Raw genomic sequence first — 22,837 nt, forward strand, 5'->3', positions numbered from 1 at the left:
ACGGAACAATGTTAGCACTAAAATTGTGCCGATCTTTGAAATAATTCCAGTAGAAACGTGGCGTCAACACTGTTAGATGATGATGTTAATTCGAATTACCTCAAGTGGAGCGGAATTCCCACAAGTTCCCGAATCTTTGCTCGTCTCATGTTAAATTGTTATGATTGCACCTCTACGTGACTTGGGAGGTTATTAGAGACTCCCAAAATGATTCCATACTTCAAGATCACTCTAGAAAATTGTAGAGAGAGGGAGGAGAGGCATTTGTTTGTACCTTCACTCGCTTTTTCTATGCACACGACTGTCAATGGTGGGAGCTAATGAACTGCTTACAACTTTCCTATCCATATAGACGCTATATGGATCAAGGGGTGCCCATGTACGAATCCACGATCCTCAAAAGCAAAGTTACTCTGTTTAGAACCTCTATACACAAGTAGTGCAAGGAATTGGATGAATATCAACTCGATGATTAGTTGGAATCTTGGAGACAGAAAACGCTTATTATTACTCAAGACACTGGAAATGAAAGTTTTTCATAGAACAATAAAATCACGTAAGATATATATATATATATATATATATATATATATATTTATGTAACAACAGGACCTCAACCAACACCAAAGCAAATGAAGAAGAAATTAGTACTTTCCCATGTCATGATAGGTTTATGTTCTCTGTTAATGACTTCATTATACTTAATTAATCAAATGGGAAAAAGTATGGTCCAAACTTTTCCCCCCAAGGTCACGGAGACTCAGAATTCCTCGACCTCACCAGCTTCTCCAACATGCGATTTGTGCCGGATATTTGGTCGGTTGAAGAGTCCAAATGGAGTTGTTGAGGGGAAACAGTTTGAGGGCCATAAACAAGTTATTGTCATTTTCAGCATTTGTTACCAGTATATGCCTGAAAATCATAAACAAGTTACTGCTCGAGAGGTCGAAGCAAGTGTAATAACCTGCACATATCTGTCTTCAAAACTCAAAATTCTAAGCGCGGAAGAATTTGCAGTCCCACATCGAGGGTATAAGCGCAGCCGAAGTAAATAGCCAACTATAAATACAGAGCAGAGTGCGAGAACACAGCATACCTTTCTCGGCCTTTTGGCTAAGATCAAGTGTAGTATCTGTTCTTATCAGTTTAATATCTGATACGTGGTCCATCGGACCACATGGTATTAAATTAATTTTTCTTGGGGGTAAGGTTCATCACAGTAGCTTGCTGCTGGGACCTTCGAGCGTCGCCCATGCGTTGCACTAATGCAAGGGCTCGGCGCACCCCAACCAAATCTAGTTTAATTATACACACTCGGCTGATCCTTCAAGCACAAACGAATTGAGCGTAAATTTGAAATCTTTCATTGGAAAAGTATATGAACAACTGGGAGGCTAGTAAGAAGGTTAAGGTCGGAGTAGTTGCAGAGTTAGATGGTTGTGCTGTCTGTATGATATTCCTTTACGGACTAAATATAAAGCTACTTGATCTTCACATACGGAGAATAATTAGGTTCTTGATTGCTATATGCGGTGAAAATGTTGTTCTTCTTGTGAAACGGATGAGACGATGCAGCGGGTTTGAACTACGAGTTGGTGTATTTATAGATTACGCGATTGCGCATCAGAATTTCAGAATTCTGATTTTGCTAGAACTTCAGATAAAACTTTCTAAACAGTGCCATTTAAGATGTGTTTGGGTAGAATATTATTTAATACTTTATCATTATTTTTCACTACTTTTTATCACTATTCATTACTATTCAATATTTTATCATTACTTTTTAACTACTTTTTTACTACTATTTATAGATCATCTGAAATCACCTCACTATCCAAACGGACCTACGCGTCGTTGCCGTCTCCATCTCTTACTTTCCACTCCCAGCCCTCATGTAAGAATCGCCCTCATTCTAACATGTCTCTAGCCTCTTCGAATTTCGAGTTCAACCAGTGTGACGGCTACATCATTCTCCATCGCTACAACAGCTATCACGGGTGGGTTGACAACCACTAGGACAATCCACAGCCCGATATCCGGACGGAGTCACCAACTCTTGCGAGATAGGGACCAAACTAGGCCCCCTACCCATGTGCGGGAGCGGGGTGGCCGGCTGCCCACCTGCAAGTGGCATGTAGCAGGCCTAATGGTTGTGGCTAAGTTTCACCTTCTAATTACCTGAAGAGTAACTCACCGGGGTAAATGGATTGGGGGACACCTCAACTAGTCGAAACCAATTCTAAGGGGCACTAGTTCCACAATTTGTCTAATTCTTCCTCAAGTTTAAGGTCATTACCTCCAAGGAGCAGATTATCAAGAATTGAAGGCAATCTATCGAGCTCTTATTTTGCACCAAAAGGTATTTTTATTACTTGGACGGTTAAATCATGATGGTTGAACAGGATCTGCTGCACAACCACTCAAATAATACATGGTTAAATCTTTATAAGTTAATACATGGTTAAATCATGCCACAATAATTTACAGGGATCAGACCTAGTGGGGCCATAAATAAACTTGTTGGACGGACGCCTATCCTTGCACTGCTAGGGAAAGCAGGTTTATGTTACGAACAGATGCAAGTGTTAAAAATGTTCCTTTTGCACCTCTAAATTTAAATATTTTCCATCATAGAATTGAGCTGCGCGCCAGAGTTTGGTGATGGTTGCTGCATTAATTCACGTTCTTCTAAATCTTGCGACGAAACTTGTATATCCTGCCACAAATAGACTGTCAACTCTTTTCTTCGGACTGAACAACAAAATCAGTAATAATGCTGCACATAAATGCAAGAAAAAGTGCAACTGAAAGTCACATGGATAATTGGGTTTCCTCTCACACCAGGAGTTAAGATAAGAACACTATGGAATTTGCTAAGATTGAAATGCCACTACGAGTACTACATAAGAGAATTTTGACCCACATGTACACAAAAACTTTAGACTCAACAGTACCTCTTCAGGACCCCAATTAATTACAGGAGTTTTATTGGTTTCTCCTATTGGAATTTTTTTTCCTTCTTGCAAAAACACTAACTATACTACAGAACTTTAAATGCCCTCATCAATCATAGTGAAATTAAGTGGGTGTAGGGAACCCAACCAGAAAACTCCATACATAGACCTAAGTTCAGAATGAATTCTTCAATTACACTGACGAGTTCTAGCTTAAACAGCACCTCCCCTTGTCAAAAGAACAGGATGGAAAGTGATGACATGGGTCCAATGACATACTCAGGGCGTGTCCAACTTGCCAGTAAGATAAAAGGTCTTTGCATAATGATAGCTAGCCCCAGAAAAAGGGTGACATTGCTTGCTGTGCCCATCTCAGGCCCACCCCCTCCCTTTCCCTTACAACATAGAGGTAAAAACAGAAACTACCAATTGTCCAAGAAACCATTTAGATTCAATTGCTTAAACTGTCATTGAAGATTCTCAATCTAGTTTGTTCTTTTTGTGTGTGTTCATCTATATATATATATATATATATATTATTGAAGGCCCTCAAATTAGTATGCAAATACTGGAGCAGGGACTGGAGTTTTCTCTGCAGGGATGGGTCCGAAGGGTCCTGCCTTGGAGAGGTTCCCCGACATCAAAAAAAAAAAAAAATACTGGAGCAGGCGTATCGTTTTGATAAGAGGGCAAGATAAGGTAGAGATGAGGAATAAAATATATAGGAGTTCTTAATTATTGACCACCCCTGCCCCAAGTAAAAAGTTTCTGCTCTTGGGCACATCAAATATCAGAAGGGTAGAGATGTGATGAGAGGGATTTTCAATACCTGTGTGCTTATTAGCTGATGTGGTTGCTGATCTTGGGCTAACGGATAAGCCTGCGGTTGAGACATTCTGTAGTAGGGCTCCTTGAGATCAAGTTTGCATGATGATGCCTGAATTATTCCTCCCTGTTCAGCACCAGGGCCCCACATTTTAGCTGTTGAAGGTCAACTATAACTTGTTAGAAAACCAAAGATCAGCAACACAGAAGAGCAAGAGAGAAAGAAGCAAGAGAGAGAGATAGAAACCAACCAGATAATGTAAGATATATCGTATAACTCTGAGCATTGTGCGCGGTCATATGGAGTCTGCCAGTAATTTCTTGTCCCGCCATGACATAAATCGGCTGAGAGAGAACACAGCGCAATTGATACCAGTGCGTTATTGGTGCACCAGGTGCAGTAGTAAGCCATCTTTGTACGGTGCTGTAGATCAAAACATTTTTGAAAGGAAAAAAAAAAAAGATTAAATAGATGGAAGCCAAAGGAAAAACAGAAGATTAAATAGATGGAAGCCAGGTATTTGCAGGGTAAAGAAAATTTGGAAGATACAGGCCTATGCAAATCTAAGCACATAGTATTGATCCCGATCAACAGATTACCTCCCATCAAACAATACATCAAACCAGCAAGCTAGCCCATGCACTCTGGCGCCCACAGAGGAGATGAATCTCAATGGAATATCAATTTCATATAACTCCTCTTCCTGTAGGACGAATTAAGAAAAAATACCAATCAACTATTGTGAAGAATTGAAAACTTGAATTAAAGAAGAAGATACAACTACATGGACTATAACATGACTGTAGGACAATATAAGATTATCTTTCGAAATGCTTCTAATAAATTATTTCTATAAATATAGAACTCAATAAGAAACACCAAATTGCCCTAGTTTGGCTGAAAATAAATCTCAAGACAGAGAAATAAATTCGGACAGATCCTTCTTAGAAGGACTAGTATTTCAAAGAGTATGGAAGAGTATATAGCCAGTAAAACGCATAAGATCTTCTCCAACAAGTTAACTCATACCTTAATTTTCATAAAGTCTATCACATGAAATATTGGAGGAGCCACCAACAATCTGGGATCAAAAGCATCTACCACGGGCTGTGTGACGAGGAAAACAGAATGCATCAAACATGAAAGCATCGCAAAATACAGTAAATGGTTATTACAACATAATAGAGAAATATTACCGCCACAACAAAGAACGAAACACTTGAAGCACGCATGTATCAACACCTTAGCTTTCAAACATGTTAATTATCACTTAGGGGATGTTTGAAAATTTTTTTCATCTCATCTCATCTCATTTCCTTCTCAAATATCATTCAAACACAAATACTTTCAAACTAATCATTACAACTTTCCCAAACTTTCAAATAAAAAACAAAAAAGACTCCAACTTTTTTAAATCCTAAAACAAAAATTATATTCTAACAATATTTTAATTTTATAATATCTTTTATTCAACTTTTTCTCTCTACTTTCCCAAAATCCAATAAATACTTAACTCAAACTATCTCACTAGTATTCACAAACCATCTTACTACTATTCACAAAAGAGTAATTCTACTCATCATCCCAATTCTCATCATTATTTCATCCTCCCATGACGTGGCATTAGATGATTGGTGACTATTTATTATATTTCATTTATGAACCTATCATCTAATGCCACATCATGGGATGATGAGAGGATAAGAAAATGGATGATAAATAGATTTTTTCTTCACAAAATTCTCATCTCATTCCTCTAGCATCCCCTTACAAAACACGAGGTCAGACAGCCCTCTACTCTCTTTGTATCATACTGAACTTATCGAATTCTTTGGAGCTAATAGTGAAACAGAATTTAGAGCCCAAATATTTCATAAGATCCCTCAAAATGACTAAACAAGCCAGAACTTTAACAAGAAGTTCCGAAGAAGAGATAATGTGTGAGATTACTGAATTTTAATCTCTAGACAGAGATATCTGAGATAGTCGCCTGGAAAACCAGTGCTATAAATTTCAAAGAGTGAACTACACCTAAACTCAATCAGAATGAATTTCCAGTTTAAAAGACAGATACAGTTTGTTAACGGCGAGATTTATGGACCTGAGAAAAGTATCCCTGGAATGCAGATCCATGTAAGGGCTTCAAATCAACACCATAATAATTCCGTTGCTGCCAAAATAGGGCCTGCTCCAGAAAATAAGGGGGAAAAAAAGAAAAAAAAAAAAAAAAAAGAGTAATACATTGCAGTTCACAAATAAAGAATGATAGTAAGAATAAGAAAAGATGAATATCAATATAAACTGATAATTGATGATAAGCGACAAATGAAAACTTGACCATAATAGCAATGCCATGAAAACATAAGATGTTGCTACTGAATGTCTCTCAGCAAAAAGTCAGGATCATCACTAATGTCCTCACCAAATGTGGGTAACTTGATGAGGAATTTGCTAAATGTTTTTTATTCTTTGTTGGGGCAAGGTGGGGTGAGGTAAGTACGTATTTTTTTTGTTTTATTTTCAGGTTTTGTAGGAAAAGAACATCATGCTAATTTTACATGTTCCGCCAAAATGAGTATAATTCAAGGCGCATTGAATAAGTCATTAGAGAAAGGGCAAAAAGGGAGTGCAACAGTAACGCTTGGTGAGTGAATATTTATATTCCTGGAAAAGTCCAATAGAAAAGGCAAAATCCCTTTCATATTTTTGAGCAACTTATTCTGAGAATTTAACCATAGCATAATTGAAGTGCACAAGACAGAATAAAGATATAAACGACACTTGAGTAAAATTACTTCAAATACACACCTTATTTGCAATTTCAATAAACAAATATTCATCACTGAAAGGTGCCATATGCATCCTACAAGAGGAATCAACTAAAAATTATGAGAACCAAGAAGTAACAAATCTTAAAAACTATAGATCTTTGAACTCATGAAACCCTAGGAAGGTAAAAAAAAATGCAAGTCCAAGGATCTTAAGTTCACATAAACCATCAACATAATTATGATATAACCTAGTCATAAAAAGGAGTTAATAGCACTCATGAAAAGAGGAAGGACAGGGATGTGAATCAGTTTATGAGAGTTGCACTTAATGGGTACAAAGTTCACATATCAAAATCAAGAATTAAGTTTTGAAAAGTTCTAAGAAGATCCATAGAATGTTGTTATGTCCAATAATAGCTGCCAGTGCATCATTTCATCATTTGCATTATTATAGAGCAATTAAATCACCAAAAACCCAGATAAATATCAAGTAAAGAAAACTCCCTCATGTACAGACTGCATATCCACTATATCATTTCCGAACAAGAAGTCATTTTGTTAATTCAAGAACAAAGAAAACTTTGGCAACAATGATAACACTTACAGTACGACTCTCAGATAACAGAGGAAGAGAAGGCATTTAAAGGCTCAGATTTACCTGCCAATTGTAGGAAACATTTTCCCATTTGGGGTAAGAAATCGATCTCTTGCAATAACATAGGACTCCAACATTCTTTCATTAACCAACAATGTTCCTATAAAAATACAGATAAAAAATAAAAATCCAACAAACTCTAAGTAAGAAAAAAGGATTTTTTTTTTTTTTTTTTGACAAGTAAGAAAAAAGGAATATTTTCTGCTGATTCTGTTGTAAAGCAAGTTCTATTATAAGCTTACCCATTGGTTCTGAGATCAGAATATCTGCTTTCTCTGGCAATTCAACTTCCTCAACTTTACCTTTGACTACCTACATTATACAATGGCATAGTGCATGAACTCAATTAGATAACTGACCAATGACACTAGCAAAAGTAAGAGACAACAAAATAAAATCTTACTGTAATCCGTTGACCCAGAGATGGGTTTCCAGCAATAAGTTTTCGTGCATATTCTGCCATCTCGGACGCTTCCACAGCATAAACATGCTTTGCACCGGCCTTGTTGGGAGAAAGGGAGGGGGGGGGGGGTGGGGAGAGACCAACCAAAAGAAAATAAATTAAGCCACAGACATATGTAACAACACACAAGACACAAGGATGCAGGCAACATTATACATGGTACGATAAACTGTTGGCTGAAAATGCTAGGTACCTGAACAGCAAATAATGATAGAATTCCACTACCAGCACCAACATCAACAACTACACGACCAGTAAAATCTGATCGGTTCTCAAGAACAGCAGCATAATAAGTTCCTGAGACAATGATCATAACGAAATTTGAAGTATCCACAACATGAGCTTTCTTTTGGCACATTTCAAGTACTGGTAAATTATCTCAATGCATAACATGAGTAAGGCAGAAGAAATTTCTCAACTAGAAATTTGAACGCGAGCATAACACAAGATCAAGATGATATAACCTGTTCTCACATAATCCTGTAACATATTTTGCTGATGCAACAGTTGTCCATAATAATGGAAATACATTTTAGCTGAAGATGGCTCTATTTTATCATCAAACTTGCTTCTAGCATCCAAAACTGTTCCATTTGGTAACTGATTTCCTGAAACATTATAAAAAACACACAACAAACAAACAAAAAATTAGGAGATAGGCATATAAAAAAATCTTCAAAAAGCAAGCAGAACTCTGTCAAAAGAATTGCTAGCATAAGTATAGACATTGAATTTTAACTCATTCTGATATCATTATATTTTTTTTTTTTTTACAAGTAAGAAACTTTATTGATTGAATAAAACTAGGCACAGCCCATATACACAGGAAGTATACAAAAGAGATACCTAATTACATTCTAGAAAGCTGAAAAGAAAGCAAGAACTCATGGGCATTCCCTCCCTTTAATACAATAGCAGCAAACCATTGAATCAAAGAAAATACAAAAAAGTTCCATAATTTCCCCACAGTTCTCTCCTTGTTGTTGAAGCACCTCTCATTACGTTCCATCCATCACCACAATAGGCACAAAGGAACCATCCTCCACGTCGCTGCCAGTTGGGAGCAATGATGATGCCTATTCCAACATGCTAAAAGTTCCACCACACTCTTGGACATGACCCAAGACAACCCAGCTCGACTGAAAATACCCGCCCATAACTCCCTTGCCACCTCACAATGCAAAAAAAGATGCTCAATCGATTCACCATTCCTTTTACACATGTAACACCACTCCATCACAATCATCCCACGTTTCCTTAAATTATCAACCGTCAAAATCTTTCCTGAAGCTGCAGTCCAAGTAAAAAATACAACTTTAGGGGTATGGGGACTCTCCAAATACCCTTCCAAGGGAACCAAATGGGCTGATGTCCTGCCAGCACTTTGTAGAAAGATTTAACTGATATCATTATATGACCGATAAGATTTAATGACTGGTGAGATTTCGGACAATACTTTTAAGAGTAACTCAACCATCAAGGTCATAGCTTAACTTGTATCAAGTATAAGATGCACAACAGTCTGACAGCAGAAATTGCTCCTAAAAATTAGCTATTGTGATAATTTGTGTGATTTGATTGTCTTTTTTAAGCTTGATTATCCACTGCTTAATGACCCTTACAACTTGTACACCCTCAATGTTGAACAACTCCCTGTTTTCATCACCAAATAACCAACTCTAAAGTGAGTGAGATTATGATCGAAGCAAAGTGGTTTGAATTTTTGGTTGAGGAGGGCATATATGCTATGGAATCCCATTCACCACCTCCCAATGCATGATGCGGGATATTACAATCTTCCCCTTAAATCTATGACATCTTCATTAGGCCAAGTCTATCTTAAGTGGCACGACTCAAGTCCCACTATGCTGGTTGGGATTGACTCTGATACCATTTGTAACAACATGAGGGAGGCCTAAACCACATATGGACCCATGCTCCAAAAGTATTAGTCAATGTTACGACTAGAGTCCCTTGGAATCATTATAAAGGACTCGTACTTCTCCCTCCAAAGCAATGTGGGTCCCATTCACCAAATTCCAATACACAATCACACAATTCGAAGTATTATAGTATGGAAGCCTCTAGGCCAGTTCATTAATGTCTGATGTGGTGCTTATGGATAGAACAAAGTGTTCGGAACTTCAAAGATTGCGTAAAGACAGTGGACAAGCTAAATTCGTTAGTTTTGAAAATGCTTTATGTATGGATATATGCTTAGAGTAGTTCAGGCCATCTTAGTTCTTGTTTTCCTCCATTCAAATTGGGTGCTTTCTATCAATGTACTTGAGTTGTGCTCTTTTGCACTATTAATGAAATTTGAATTACTTATCCAAAAAATAAGTTAGTACCTTTACATGGCTGGGAAGGCTATATCATATCAATCAAGTTATAGCATAATATAAGCACTCTACAAGCAGACTTCAACCAAATTACCACGAAATAACTAGTTACAAAACCAACTAAGGTTTCAAAAATTATTATTTAAACATTTGTTTATATATCCACCTATTTCAAACCAAGACAGGGCGAGTAGAGAGAGCAGATTTCCAAAATACCTTGAATAACTTCATTTTTCCATTGCTCAAATGCAAAATGGAAGGCCCTGCCCTCCTCCTCGTTTCTGAACTCAACAGTGACTCCGCTTGTATATGATGTCTGCTTCAAAACTAATACTGTTAAAATACACAATCATTTCACTGTGCTTCAACAATCCTACATTACAAGTACATCAGACATGACCACAATCATCGATTTTCATATTTTCAAAAACAACATGCAGCAGAAATGTACTGACATATTGCACTTTGAATGGTAAATACCAAATAAGTTATGGTGCTTATCTTCATGCGGGGATTTCAAATGCATGACATTTGCACTTGATTAAAATAAAATATAGCTGAATACTAACCTGCACTCTCAGTCACACGCACACAGAAGTGTGTGTATATATAAATATAGTGAACAAACTAGATCACAAATATACTTAAAAATTGTCCTCCGTACCTCCTTGCTGGCATCAGAACCTTCAGATATGCAAACTGATCGAACAGGTCCCAGTTTGAAAAGCTGGGGAAAAAAAAAAACACAGCCAATCATATTATACTTCTTTGAAGCTCAGTTTCAAATGTTTCAAATCTAGTGCACAACTTTATCTATTAAAAACATAGAACAAAAATGTCTCCATCTGTTCACTGAAACAGTAGAGGGGGGGGGGGGGGGGGGGGGGGGGGGGAAGAAATTTATATCATAGAAAACATAGTAAAACCACATTGTCTAATATAATGGTTGAACTTATTAGGTTCAGAGAACTTTGTTCCTTCGCTCAGTCTCCACAAAAATGAAATAACAACATTAATGACTTATTTATAACTAAACAATAATAATGCTCATTTAATCTATTTTATTTCCCATTCCCTTCTTTTCCTCCACTTTCTCAACAAACACCAGCAATGAAACCAAAATATAACTTCAAAAAGCAAAAACTCACCTGAGATATCCGAAGATTAACATTCTTGGCAGCAATCGATTCAGGTTCCTTGTAAAATCGAAGCTCGGCGACTCCGGAATCGGAACAGAACCGAGCAACTGCCGGCTCAGACGGAGATGCTGAAGAAGACGAAGAAAGCTCAGAGACCGAGACCAAAGCGAACTCTTGCTGTTGCTGCTTTTGCCCTATCGGACCCTCCATTATCGTTCTCACCAAATTCAGGTTCAAAAATTTTCAAATTCAGAATAAGAAAATTGATTAAAACATATATTAACGTGTATATATATATGCTGCGAGGGAATTAGGGTTTCTATGAGGAGCAGAAGAAATCTTCGAAGCCGCTTTGAGAGCCGCCAAAAAGACTGGAGAGAAGCAATTATACATACGACAGTTTTCGGATTTTATAGTGTGTGTGGGTGTTCACTGTTCAGAAGGTTCAGTTTTATAGAGCAGCGTGAGTGTAAACTGTCAAGAGTGTACTCTGAGGGAGACACGACACATGCGCTTCTCCTCACGCGCTACCCGTTGTGTGCGTTTAAGACATTGCTGAGGATTATTTTAAATAGTCTGTGAATAATAAAAATAAATAAATAAATAATTTATAAATAATAGTAAACTATTTTTTTTTTATAGGACATAGTGAACTATTTATTAATAACAGTGAAATTACTTTACTCACCAAATACAGGCTAACGACGCATTTGTTTTTATAAATTATTTCATTTCATTTCATTTAATAATTATAATTTTCTCAAACACTCAAACAAAATATAATAAACAATTCAATTTTTTAAATCTTAAAATAAATAAAAATTAAAAAATTATATTTTATTTAATTTTTAACTTTTATCTCATCTGATCTCATTTCATCCGAGTAACCAAACGAAAACTAAGTATATTACACTCGAACGTTGGTTTTGATACAATCGATGGCTTGCTGGATTTTAGAATGCAAACTGTTATGAACGTATTTCGCACCTCCGGTCACTCGCAACCTACAACAAGAAGGAATGAAGAGGCTCAATAGTGTAGAGACACCTCCAATACATAAGTTAAGATAACTGTCTGGTATCAGTCGTAAGATAGAACAATAATGTTTTACGTATCTCTTGGAGTGCTACTTGATGGATATACATCAAGTGGCAACGTGTACTCCCTTTTGGCCTTGTAACGACCCCTTATCCTTAATTTGAAATCAGATTGGGGGCTCATTATTTGAATTTCCCTCTTGTTACTAGCAGCTTATCTAATCTATGGAGAGTTATCGAGATCTCTTGGTTTTGTAAGGCTCTTCTCTCGTCTGTCGTGGAGCCTTGGTTATGGTTTATAGCTCGTGTGGTGTGTTTACTAGGGGCCCAATTATCTAGGCTTGGCCCCTGGGCTGCGTAACGGGTCCATTGGGTCTAAAAGGGAAAACTTGTCTCCTCTACGAACAGATCTTGAGCAAAGTATCTAGCACATAGATCAAAAGGGTTGTGGATCACTTGCACCTCGTTGAGCGTGGATCAAAAGGGTGCATATTGTATTAAATCCAAATACATTAGTTTCGATTTAAAGTAATAATATTTATAGTTATAGAATATATAAATATTTTTTGAAAAAATGAATAAATTTGATATTTATATTAAAAAATTAATTTTTTAATAGTGAATTCTACTCTTTACTCTTTATCAAGAATGTACGTCGCTTATACAACTCATGACTTTATATAGCTAAACTCTTCAATTTAATAGATCTTTCGCAAAATCCGAACCCCTAGTTTTAATTGATGAGGATTACATCTTGAAAATCTGGACATTGTTATTCTTATTTGTCAAGGCAACCCTAGCTGATTGTTACCTCAATCAATATACAAATATTCTTTCCCTTTTTGACTCGACTATCGGTTTGATGTAATTTTTCTGTTAAAAATTAATGTAACTTTTGATAAGTATCGAGATTAGGGGTGATCTTGGTCCAATCCAATCGGTCCTCAAGGGGTTTTGTGGATCAGATAGGACCTATTCGGTCCAGAGTTTTTCTACCCTGGACTAGACTGGTCCCTTTTGGTCTGGTCTGATCATTAAGGTCTGGACCAAGCCCAAAATGGGTCATTCAGCCCAATCTAAATCTGAATTTTTTTTTTTTTTTTGTGTGTCCAATTTCAATTATTTTCGGCCCACTTCACATTTTGTACATTTTTAAGTTAAAAAATACTAAAAATGCCTTCAACATGCATGGAAGCTCATGCATCATGCATGAGGCCATGTTTAACATATAAAAATAGTAGATAGTATTTTAGTGGTTGAAATACTACATATTTTCATTTAACATATTGCACTATTAGGGACCTTCTTAGTTTTTACACCAAGATTGCATGATATTTTAAAAAAACAGCTATTGTATAGGAAGCATAGGCTTTTTTACACAAAACAAGAGACATGAACAAATTAAAAATGACACCAAATACATAGGCAAGCAACCAAAGACCTCCATCGCGTTGAGGACCAAACCGATACCAAAACAAATACACAAGATAAAACGATTAATACTTAAGACCAAACCAATACCAAAACAAATACATCAAAATAAAACGATTAATACTTAAGATCAAAACAAATACATCAAGATCAAAACGATTAATATATGGTAGGCTACCCTCAACAAATACAAAATACAATACCTAAAAACAACAAAAAAAGATTGCAATGTATAAGCTTATAACCTTCAGGGGCTGCGAGTTGCGAAGGAGGGACTAGAGAGGGCAACCTAGCAGGGGCTGTGAGTCGCAACGGAAGGGATGGTTTGTGGGAGGGGATGCGATGGAGAGGCTGGTCTATGGGAGGGCATGCAACGAATGGGTTGGAGAGGTGACGGACGGACGAAGGGGCTAGAGAGGGGGAGCGTGGCAAGCTGGCAGCAACAGAGTCACGGAGGGGCTAGGGTTCTTGAGAAAGGTGAGAGGACTGGGATTAGGGATTATGGGAGAATATGGAGGGAATGGAGGGGGGTTCCTTTAGAATGAAGACCAAAACGACGTCGTTTGGGGTTAAAATAACCCTAAACGGTGCCATTTCAACATAAAGAAGTTTTAAAAAAATAAATTGGGTTGCGTGAAACAATGTCATTTCATGCAATCCAGTTTTAAATTTCCTTCCCATAGGACCTAAATAGCGCTCGGTCCAATTTTACACTAAACGGCGCCATTTTCTATAATGATTAAAATGTGATTTTCAATCTTTTTTATCTTTTTGGTACATAAATTAATAAAAAAATTATTTAAATTAGTAAAATTAAAATTAAGTAAACTATTTAATGTGGATTATTTAACTAACTCATTAAAAAAATAGTTAATTAAAATCATATTGATGATGTTAATTACTAATTTTTTATTGACTTAGAGTATGCCAATGTATTAATGAGCTATATTAAACTTTTACATTTGTATATGAAGCATAAATAATTGAATTATCCATAGGTACATACATGCTTTATATTTACTTTCAACTTAGGTATTTAACAAAAAATTTATCTAGTAACTTTAATTAGATTATAGATGTAGATGTTAATAATTAGTTAATGGTGAATTGGTGATAGGTTAGTTAATTGATATTCATATCATACATTAGTTAATTATATTAATATTTGTAATTGATGAAGATGTAATTGCTTTTACTTCATACATTAGTGATACTAATATTATATGTTATACATTATGGAATATATATGATATATTATATAATAATACATTGATACTAAATTATTACTAATACTATATACTATACTAATAGTGATATTAATATTTAATACTATATAATAATATACCATATATAGACTTATAGTTATGGACTTATAGTGATTTAGTTATAATTATAGTTATAGTGATTTAGTTTAGTTATAATTATATTGATGATGTTAATTGTTACTTTGCTACTAACTTAGAGTATGTCAATGTATTATGATAGTTCTAAGTTAATGCATAATGAGCCATATACAACTTTTTACATTTTGTATATGAAGCAATAAGTATAAATAATTTAATTATCCATACATCTATAATTGAGAAAGATACGGACTTAACATACTATTATAAATAAGCATAAATTATTTAATTATCCATACTATTATAAATTTATACATATATTATAATTTATACTATAACTCTTACAAATTTATAATCTGTTAATATATTAATATATAATAGTACTATATATTATAGTTATATATTAAAGAATATTATAATACATTGATACTAAATATATATAGTTATAGACTTATAGTGATTTAGTTATTATGATTAGTATAACTATATAATAGTATTAGTATTAGACTATTAATATAGATATATATTAGTAATATTAGTTATGGTGAAGTGATTTAGTATAACTATATTCTACATTACTAAATTAGAGACTAGAGTATTAGTATTAATATAAATATTAGTATTAGTTATAGCTATATAGACTATATTAGAATTTAGACTATATAATAGACTAATAGTGTTAGTACAACTGTATAAGTATACTATATAACTATATATTAGTATTAATTATAGTAATTAGTAGAACTATATAATAGTATTAATAGCAGACTATTAGTATAGCTATATATTAGTATTAGTTATAGTGATTTAGTATAATTATAGTCTATATTAGGCTATTAGTATTTTTTTTATACCATATCAGACTATTAGTATTAATATAAAATTATAAATATTAGTATTTGTTAATAATTACTTAATAGTGAGTTAGTGATAGGATTAGATTAGATAAAAATTATATAATTAATTATATACAATTATTATATAAATAATATATATAAATAATAAAAAATATATATTATTTATTTTGATTCGGTCCTGGACCGGACCGAAAATATTTGATTCTATAGAAATTGGACCGAGACCGATCGGACCCAGTCCCGAGTCAGTCTGGTCTAGACCGAAATGGCCGGTCCGATCGGTTTTTTCCGGTCCAGACCGGCCGAATCTCACCCCTAACCGAGATTCATGTAACTTAGAATATCTATTGCCCAGCAATTAGATGTCTAAAAGATTTTCGATTATTTTTAATTTATTTGTTAAGAAAAAATTAAATATTTTCAAATCGGTGTGTAATAAAATATTTATATGACATAATTTAATTCTAAAGATAAAACTTAAAATTTAAATCTTACAAATCAAATATTATCATTTAAATGATGTGGATAATATGTTTTACTCACCGACTTGATAATAAAATAACTCGTTTATTAATCATTTGATGTCACGTAAAACAAGATTTTCAAAGTCACTACCATAGTTCCTTCCACTAAACAAAGGAACCCCTCGTATTAACATTGAGCACAGACCATTCTCCAATTTCGTTCTCATCAATTTCCAGTTACCCAACTCAAGAAAAGATCCCCCCCAGTCAAACTGCATGCACTATTCCTTCACTTAACTATAATTCATTCCTATTGTTCCCTACACAGCATCCCTTTCCTCGTCACAATTTGCCCCTTCATTCCACTCTCACTGCTCTATTCACCTGCATATTCATTCCTAAGATTCACAAGAATTGTAGTTGCAAGAGACACTGTAAATTCACATACACCCAGGTGCGCAGATATAGCCCTGTCTTCCATGTCCAACCTCAACTTTGAATGGTATTCCATGTTTGACATCCCCAGCGTCTTTAACCATCTTTCTGCCATTTCTCAAACTTCATGCTTCTTTCTGAGTCTTCATGCCATTTCTCAAATTCCAGTCATTTTCTAAACAAACTTAATCAGCATCTTTCCCTCCTTAAAAAGCATTTGGGCATTTAATGATAAAATACCAACTACCTCGCGTTAATTGGCATGCTTAATGACAAAATGCCGTTTCTGTGTGTATGAAAATTTTCTCTTTATAAAATCAGCAGTAATGCAGTAACAAATGAGGTAAAGAAACGACTGATGAAACCATACTCATCAATCACATGGTAGTTGCTTTGTCCATTTGATTTTTATGGTTACTGAAAATATTTAGCTACATGCAAAATAAACACCAATGCATAAAGAGAAAGATGCCAGGAGAACAAGAGGCAATCAAGATTAAACTGATTGGTGCTATAATCATCCATCGGGGAGGTGAAAGTGTTCTCCTTAAGAAGCAGCTATAAACTCTCTTTCGATATACTTCAAATGGAGAAACGGAAAGCTAATTATGATCCAATGCTCTGACCTTACTGCCTAAGCCCTAACCATCCGGTCATCAACATAATTCCAGAAATTTGCATGTATTATACAACACTATTGGAAACCCAAGATTCATACGTTCGCGAAGATGCTATTAGTCATAGATTCCATCCAGTGGTGTGTGCAACATTGATGAGAATTTTTAAGCCACGACTATACTCTACCAATTGATATGTTCATGTTGCAATGTATACTAAATGGACTTGAATTTGCTGCTAAATGCAGTTTGCATCTTTGTGTTTTAACATACAATGACTAGATGACTATCATCTTCCATTAGATAAAATGTCAGATGATTAATTCTGAAATAACATCACATATTTATAACAGCCCTCTTACCATCTAGAAATTATTCCCAAAAGCAACACCTGAATTAAAGACAATGGGAAAGCTAATGACTGCCGCAATCAGAAAATCACAATATTTGCCGAGTAAAGCAAGGGATGGGGAAAGGGTATGTTAGCTCACGAGTCGCACATCGTCCAACCATCTGCCTTTATTTGATAATGACAACTCTGGTGTCCTAGAAGGTCATCTTAGTGTCATCAATTTCTCATATTTGTAACATATATCATATATGGCACTTTTTTTATAAGATGTGTCAAATACATAGTACGCCAGAACTTTTCCATGCCTCAACTCTTTTGGCTATCAAACTGTCCAGAAGCCAGAACTCAGAAGCACCAGTACAAAGAAATTTGTTTCTACTTATCCACCCCCCCCAAAAAAAAAAAAAAAAAAAAAAACGAAGGAAAAACTGGTTATTTTAGGTGGGGTACGTTGGATACCACCTAGCTGAGAGCTTAAGTAAAGACTACAGTTGCATTCTCCAACAAATTAATATACAAGTAAGAACGGCTGTAATTTCTTCCAAAAATCAATATAATTTCTAGTTCTCGATCACTAACGCACAAAAGATTAAAAGAAAGCAAAAAAGATAACATTACTTGGAACAACATACAACATTGACTTGTATCAGTAACTTAACAAAATGAGGAACAGAGGAAGGGTAATGTGGCAGTGATGATCAAATTGAAGAAGACGTTGATACCTTGACAGCCTTGAATGCAGGGTGAAGTAACCCCAGCTCGTCCTTCACTTCAAGCGGATTGCTGGTCTCGTTCCTCACTCTCTTCACTCTCCTACTAGCAAGGGACTTGTGCGTGAACCCATAAATCTGCAGAATCTGATTGTCCCCGAAGTTGTACGCCCGGTCCATCTGCCTCAAGCACCTCTCCACCGGATAGTCGCCAAACTTCCCACAGGGCTTGCAACCCACGAAATGGGTGACCAGCGGCCACCGGTGGTCGCCGAGTCCCGGATGGTAGTTCTCTATCATCTCCTCGTACCTATCGACCAGAATCCCCCAATAACCGTGGAGATAATACGCGCTTTCTAGATACACTTTATCTCCCCATTTATTCCTCTCCTTCATCAACAAATACACCATTGCGGACTGATCGTCGGCCTCGAAAACCGGCCTACCTTTGAGCTCTCTGGTCAGTATCTTCCCTGCGTCGTCTCGGATTTTTCCCTTGGGTCCCATCGGAGCCCACGCATCAAGAATGTCCAACGACCACTGGCAATTCCTTAACAGAAAGCTACCAGTGTTCAGACCGATCCAGTTCTTGTCGTCGTATACCATCTCGTTCCAACCGTGCATAACGAAGTTGTGGTCTTTGTAGCGATCCCAGGGGACCTCGAAAGCCATGTCGGTGAACATTGCGTCACTGTCCATCCACCAGAGGAACTCGATTTCGGGGTGCGACAGCAGGAGTTTCCGAATCAGTGGAAGTTTCGCCCAGAAACCGGCCATCTCGGCGTCGAGAAGGGCCATGTTGTAGAAAACCTCTATCCCGTGCAGCCTGCAGTAATCGATTTTGTTCTTAATGGACTTCAATAGGTAATGGTCACCGACTGGGTTTTCGCAAGGTTTCGGAGAGGACCCGGTGACCAGGAGCACCCTGGGCTTATTGGGTCTGATGAAGCTCGGGAAATCCGGGTTGTTTCTCAGCCACTCGGCTCTCTGTTGGTCCCAGTCCGAGATCTTCGGGCCGAGACTGTATGGCTTGTTCGGGTCGGGCTTTTGATCCTCGGGTTCGTCGTCGACGAGGATTTTCGAAATATCGAAGGTGGCATAGTTGTTGGACTGGTCGGACTCGGAGTCTGGCTGGACCTCCTCGAGGACTCGGTGGGGCTCGACGCGCCGGCCACGCGAGTAGAGGTGGTCGCGGATCTCCTCGAAGTCCTGTCCGGGTGTGCCAAACTTGCCGGCACCGATGGTGCCGCGTAGGACGACAACTGTGAGGAAGAGGCAGAGGAATGTGACGGTGCTGTGTCGAATCGCGCGCTGGATCTGGCGGACTCGGCGGGCCCCCAGGCACCGCACCAGCATTTTCCTACTATTGAACGGCTGGCGAGGCGACCGATTCAGACGAAAGTGCCAATTCGAAAGGAGCCCTTGATAGATGGGCAGAGACAGTAAATAGGAAGAAAATAAAGGGTGTTGTTTTGGGAATTAGACGTCGGTGGAACTGAAGAAGCAAGAAAGGCACAGGAGAGACGAAGAGACTAGAGAGAAGAAAAACTGAGTGTGTTCCGACACCTTTGTCTCTACTGTTCTGTTTTATTTGTTTTTTTTTTTCTTGAATGTTGCCTGTCAATAATTTATTTGTTAATTTTAGAAATTTATATTACAGAATAGTTGTGGTTTTCTTCGTTCTCGCACGTAATCGCGGTTGATAACGTAAGATACTACTGCATTGTCCAGCGTACGTTTTTTGATAGGTCCCACCAGTTGGAAAACTGTGGGAGTTAATTTTTTTTTTTAATCATTCAATGCCACGTATCACTTTATTAAATATTTTAAATATTTTTTTAATCTTAAATTTTTTTTATCTAAATTTCATACATTCATATATCATTTTATACAAAATTTAATTGCTCTTATTGTAATTTTCTTTTTATTATCCCGACATGATAGTAGATGATTGAAAATAATAAAAAAATAATACTTTAATTACAAAGAAATTATATAAAAATAATCTTATAAATTGATATGACTTGATATAATTTATTATATTATAAAATTATTTTTATTATAAAATAGATATAACAGATCAAATAAAATTATATTAATTTATAAAATTATTTTTTATGTAATTTACTTATAGAGGTACTCTATTAAATAATTAAATTTTGTTATCATTTTTTACTTTTGGAGACCAGATGAATGAGATCAAATTAATGTAAAGTCATTGACATTGACATTTAATTGTCTTGAAAGGTACAGCTAATATTGAATGAAAACACAATGACTTGAAGTAAGATAGACAGGCAATGGGATCCAGAGCATACGTTGGATGCAATGTGTATTATTACCAAGGCGGTTTCGATTAAAAAATGTTTTGTTTTATTTTATTTTATTATTATAATTTTTTTTAAATTTTTACATAAAATATAATAAATAATTCAATTTTTTTAAATATTAATTCAAATTTTTTAAATATTAAAATAATAATATTCTAATAATACTTTTTTAATTTTTATTTAAAACTATCTCATCTTATCTATTTTGAATCCTAAGCAACGCTGCATTTATTCCAATCACATGGTTTGCATGGTGTCTTTCTTATTACACTGAACTATCTCTAATTCCCGTGATGAAAATATTACACTCGGAATAAAAATGAGACACAATTTCTTAAACATGTTTAATTTTAAATCGAATTTATTTTTATTTTAAATATAAATATTACTATTTCATAAAAAAAAAAATATTACAATCACAAAAATAAATATAATGTGAGACAAAATTTTAACTCAAATTATTTTATTATTATTTACAAAATTCTTACGACATATTATCTCATTTTTCAAATATCTCTACCTTTACGGCGAGAAAATCAAAATCATGACTTGTGTAATGAATTCATACAGTGTCACGCGGTGCATAGCATCTGATGTTGATGGAAAAATAATATTTATAATGACTTAAAATTTGTGTCGGATTGAATGGACTCCGTGTTGAATCAGTCGGATTCAAAGTCAAATATGAATCAATCCATGTGTAATATTGTTTGTTACTACGTTGTTTCCTATCAAAGTTGACACATTTAACTTGTTTAATTACTCAAATAAAGTGAATTGACCGAACATTAGACGAGTCGGGTCTTCAACAAAATTTAAGAAATTTACATAAAATATGGATTCCGCTTCGTGGGCTTTTAATTCCTTCGTAATGTTCATGTATTAGTTTGCATCTTAATAACTAAATTTAGATAAAAAATGTTGTAACGTTGCTTTTTTTTTTTTAATTAGTTTGAACTTTGTTTATTTATTTTTTTAATAAAACAGCAAGCCTTTATTCATAAAGAAGATAAAGAACATAATCCAACACAGTACAATTACATGGCAGAATCTAAAATCTGGACAAGCATGCCAACATTGTGAGGTATCTTCAATAAAGTATGTCGTGCAAGAAGATGGGCAGCTTCGTTCCCTTGACGACCAACATGACATACATCATATGAGCCAAACCGAAAAAGAAGATATTGAATTTCAGCTATCATAGACCCCTGATTAGATAGATTAGTATCTTTAGAACGAATAGATTCAATAATAGTTAAAGAATCCCCTTCAAAAATCAGATTAGTCACACCCATATGCAAAATTAATTATAGACCCCTTCAAGTTGCTAGAGCTTCAATACCATGAACTTCAAAAATACTATGTTTCTTACGACTTGAAGCAATAAAAACATTTCCATAATCGTCTCGTAGGATGACTCCAATACCAACCGACTCAAAAGACCAAAACAACGCTTAATCAAAATTAAGCTTCACCATACCTTGAAGGGGGCTTTCTAGAAGAGCAACTTTTCTTTACTTACCACTATTTACTGATTCTTCATATTAAGATAACTCTCAACGTACGTAAGACAATGATCAATTACTTCTAAAAGAAAGCATTCAAAATTTTGGAACATCTTAATGTTCTTATATTTCCATATACCCCATGAAATGGTAAGGAAAATAGGAACTAACTTTGGATCAAAATTCAACAAAAATCATACCAACTCTGAAAATCGCCCAACCTGCTTTAAATAAGATAAAAGCTGCGGACAATGGATAGCTCAAACATCTTGTAAAATTGGATAGCCACAAAGAGAATGGTAACCATCTTCTACAAACAACTTACAACGATCACAAACAGCTAATGGAAAAATCTCTCTTCTCAATAAATTATGTCTTGAATTTACACGCCCTCCATACAAAATTCTAAACTTTATTAGGCAACTTTAAGTTCTAGAAATTTGATGGAGAAAACAATTTCAAAGCTATATGATAAACTGACTTCACAGAGTAGTAACCATTTTTATTATCCAACCATACTACTCTATCATCCACCTGTCTAGATAGCAAAGAAAAGGAACAGTAGTAGCAGCGACATGCGAAGTAAAAATTGAAAAAACCAACTCC

The 22,837-nt window shown here is 35.5% G+C and overlaps 2 protein-coding genes and 1 non-coding gene across 5 annotated transcripts; 1 reads left to right on the plus strand and 2 right to left on the minus strand.

Annotated features, from left to right (window-relative positions):
• Positions 1 to 1,092: 1,092 nt before the first annotated feature.
• LOC121247928 lies at positions 1,093 to 1,289 on the plus strand. Its single transcript, XR_005937329.1, has one exon. It is a non-coding gene; the product is annotated as a U2 spliceosomal RNA (small nuclear RNA).
• Positions 1,290 to 2,457: 1,168 nt separating this feature from the next.
• LOC121246708 (probable histone-arginine methyltransferase 1.3) lies at positions 2,458 to 11,592 on the minus strand. Its single transcript, XM_041144947.1, has 15 exons — positions 11,160 to 11,592; positions 10,676 to 10,738; positions 10,228 to 10,327; positions 8,134 to 8,277; positions 7,863 to 7,966; positions 7,610 to 7,708; positions 7,449 to 7,518; positions 7,210 to 7,306; positions 6,589 to 6,643; positions 5,882 to 5,965; positions 4,810 to 4,887; positions 4,380 to 4,483; positions 4,031 to 4,203; positions 3,784 to 3,935; positions 2,458 to 2,716 (listed from the first exon to the last, which is right to left on the minus strand). The coding sequence occupies exons 1-15, from the start codon at positions 11,358 to 11,360 to the stop codon at positions 2,615 to 2,617; spliced, it is 1,626 nt and encodes a 541-aa protein (XP_041000881.1). The 5' UTR covers positions 11,361 to 11,592; the 3' UTR covers positions 2,458 to 2,614.
• Positions 11,593 to 16,295: 4,703 nt separating this feature from the next.
• On the minus strand, positions 16,296 to 20,026 carry LOC121246709 (xyloglucan 6-xylosyltransferase 2-like). Of its 3 annotated transcripts, none has more exons than XM_041144949.1 (2): positions 18,409 to 20,026; positions 16,296 to 16,666 (listed from the first exon to the last, which is right to left on the minus strand). In XM_041144949.1, the coding sequence occupies exons 1-2, from the start codon at positions 19,750 to 19,752 to the stop codon at positions 16,640 to 16,642; spliced, it is 1,371 nt and encodes a 456-aa protein (XP_041000883.1). In that variant the 5' UTR covers positions 19,753 to 20,026; the 3' UTR covers positions 16,296 to 16,639. The 3 variants fall into 3 exon arrangements, with proteins under 3 accessions (XP_041000883.1, XP_041000884.1, XP_041000882.1); XM_041144950.1 differs by having other exon boundaries at positions 16,296 to 16,892; positions 18,409 to 20,025; XM_041144948.1 differs by lacking the exon at positions 16,296 to 16,666 and adding an exon at positions 16,878 to 16,922.
• Between the last annotated feature and the right edge of the window lie 2,811 nt (positions 20,027 to 22,837).

This window comes from Juglans microcarpa x Juglans regia, chromosome 1S, assembly GCF_004785595.1.
Source record: "Juglans microcarpa x Juglans regia isolate MS1-56 chromosome 1S, Jm3101_v1.0, whole genome shotgun sequence".
Classification (NCBI taxonomy): Eukaryota; Viridiplantae; Streptophyta; class Magnoliopsida; order Fagales; family Juglandaceae; genus Juglans; species Juglans microcarpa x Juglans regia.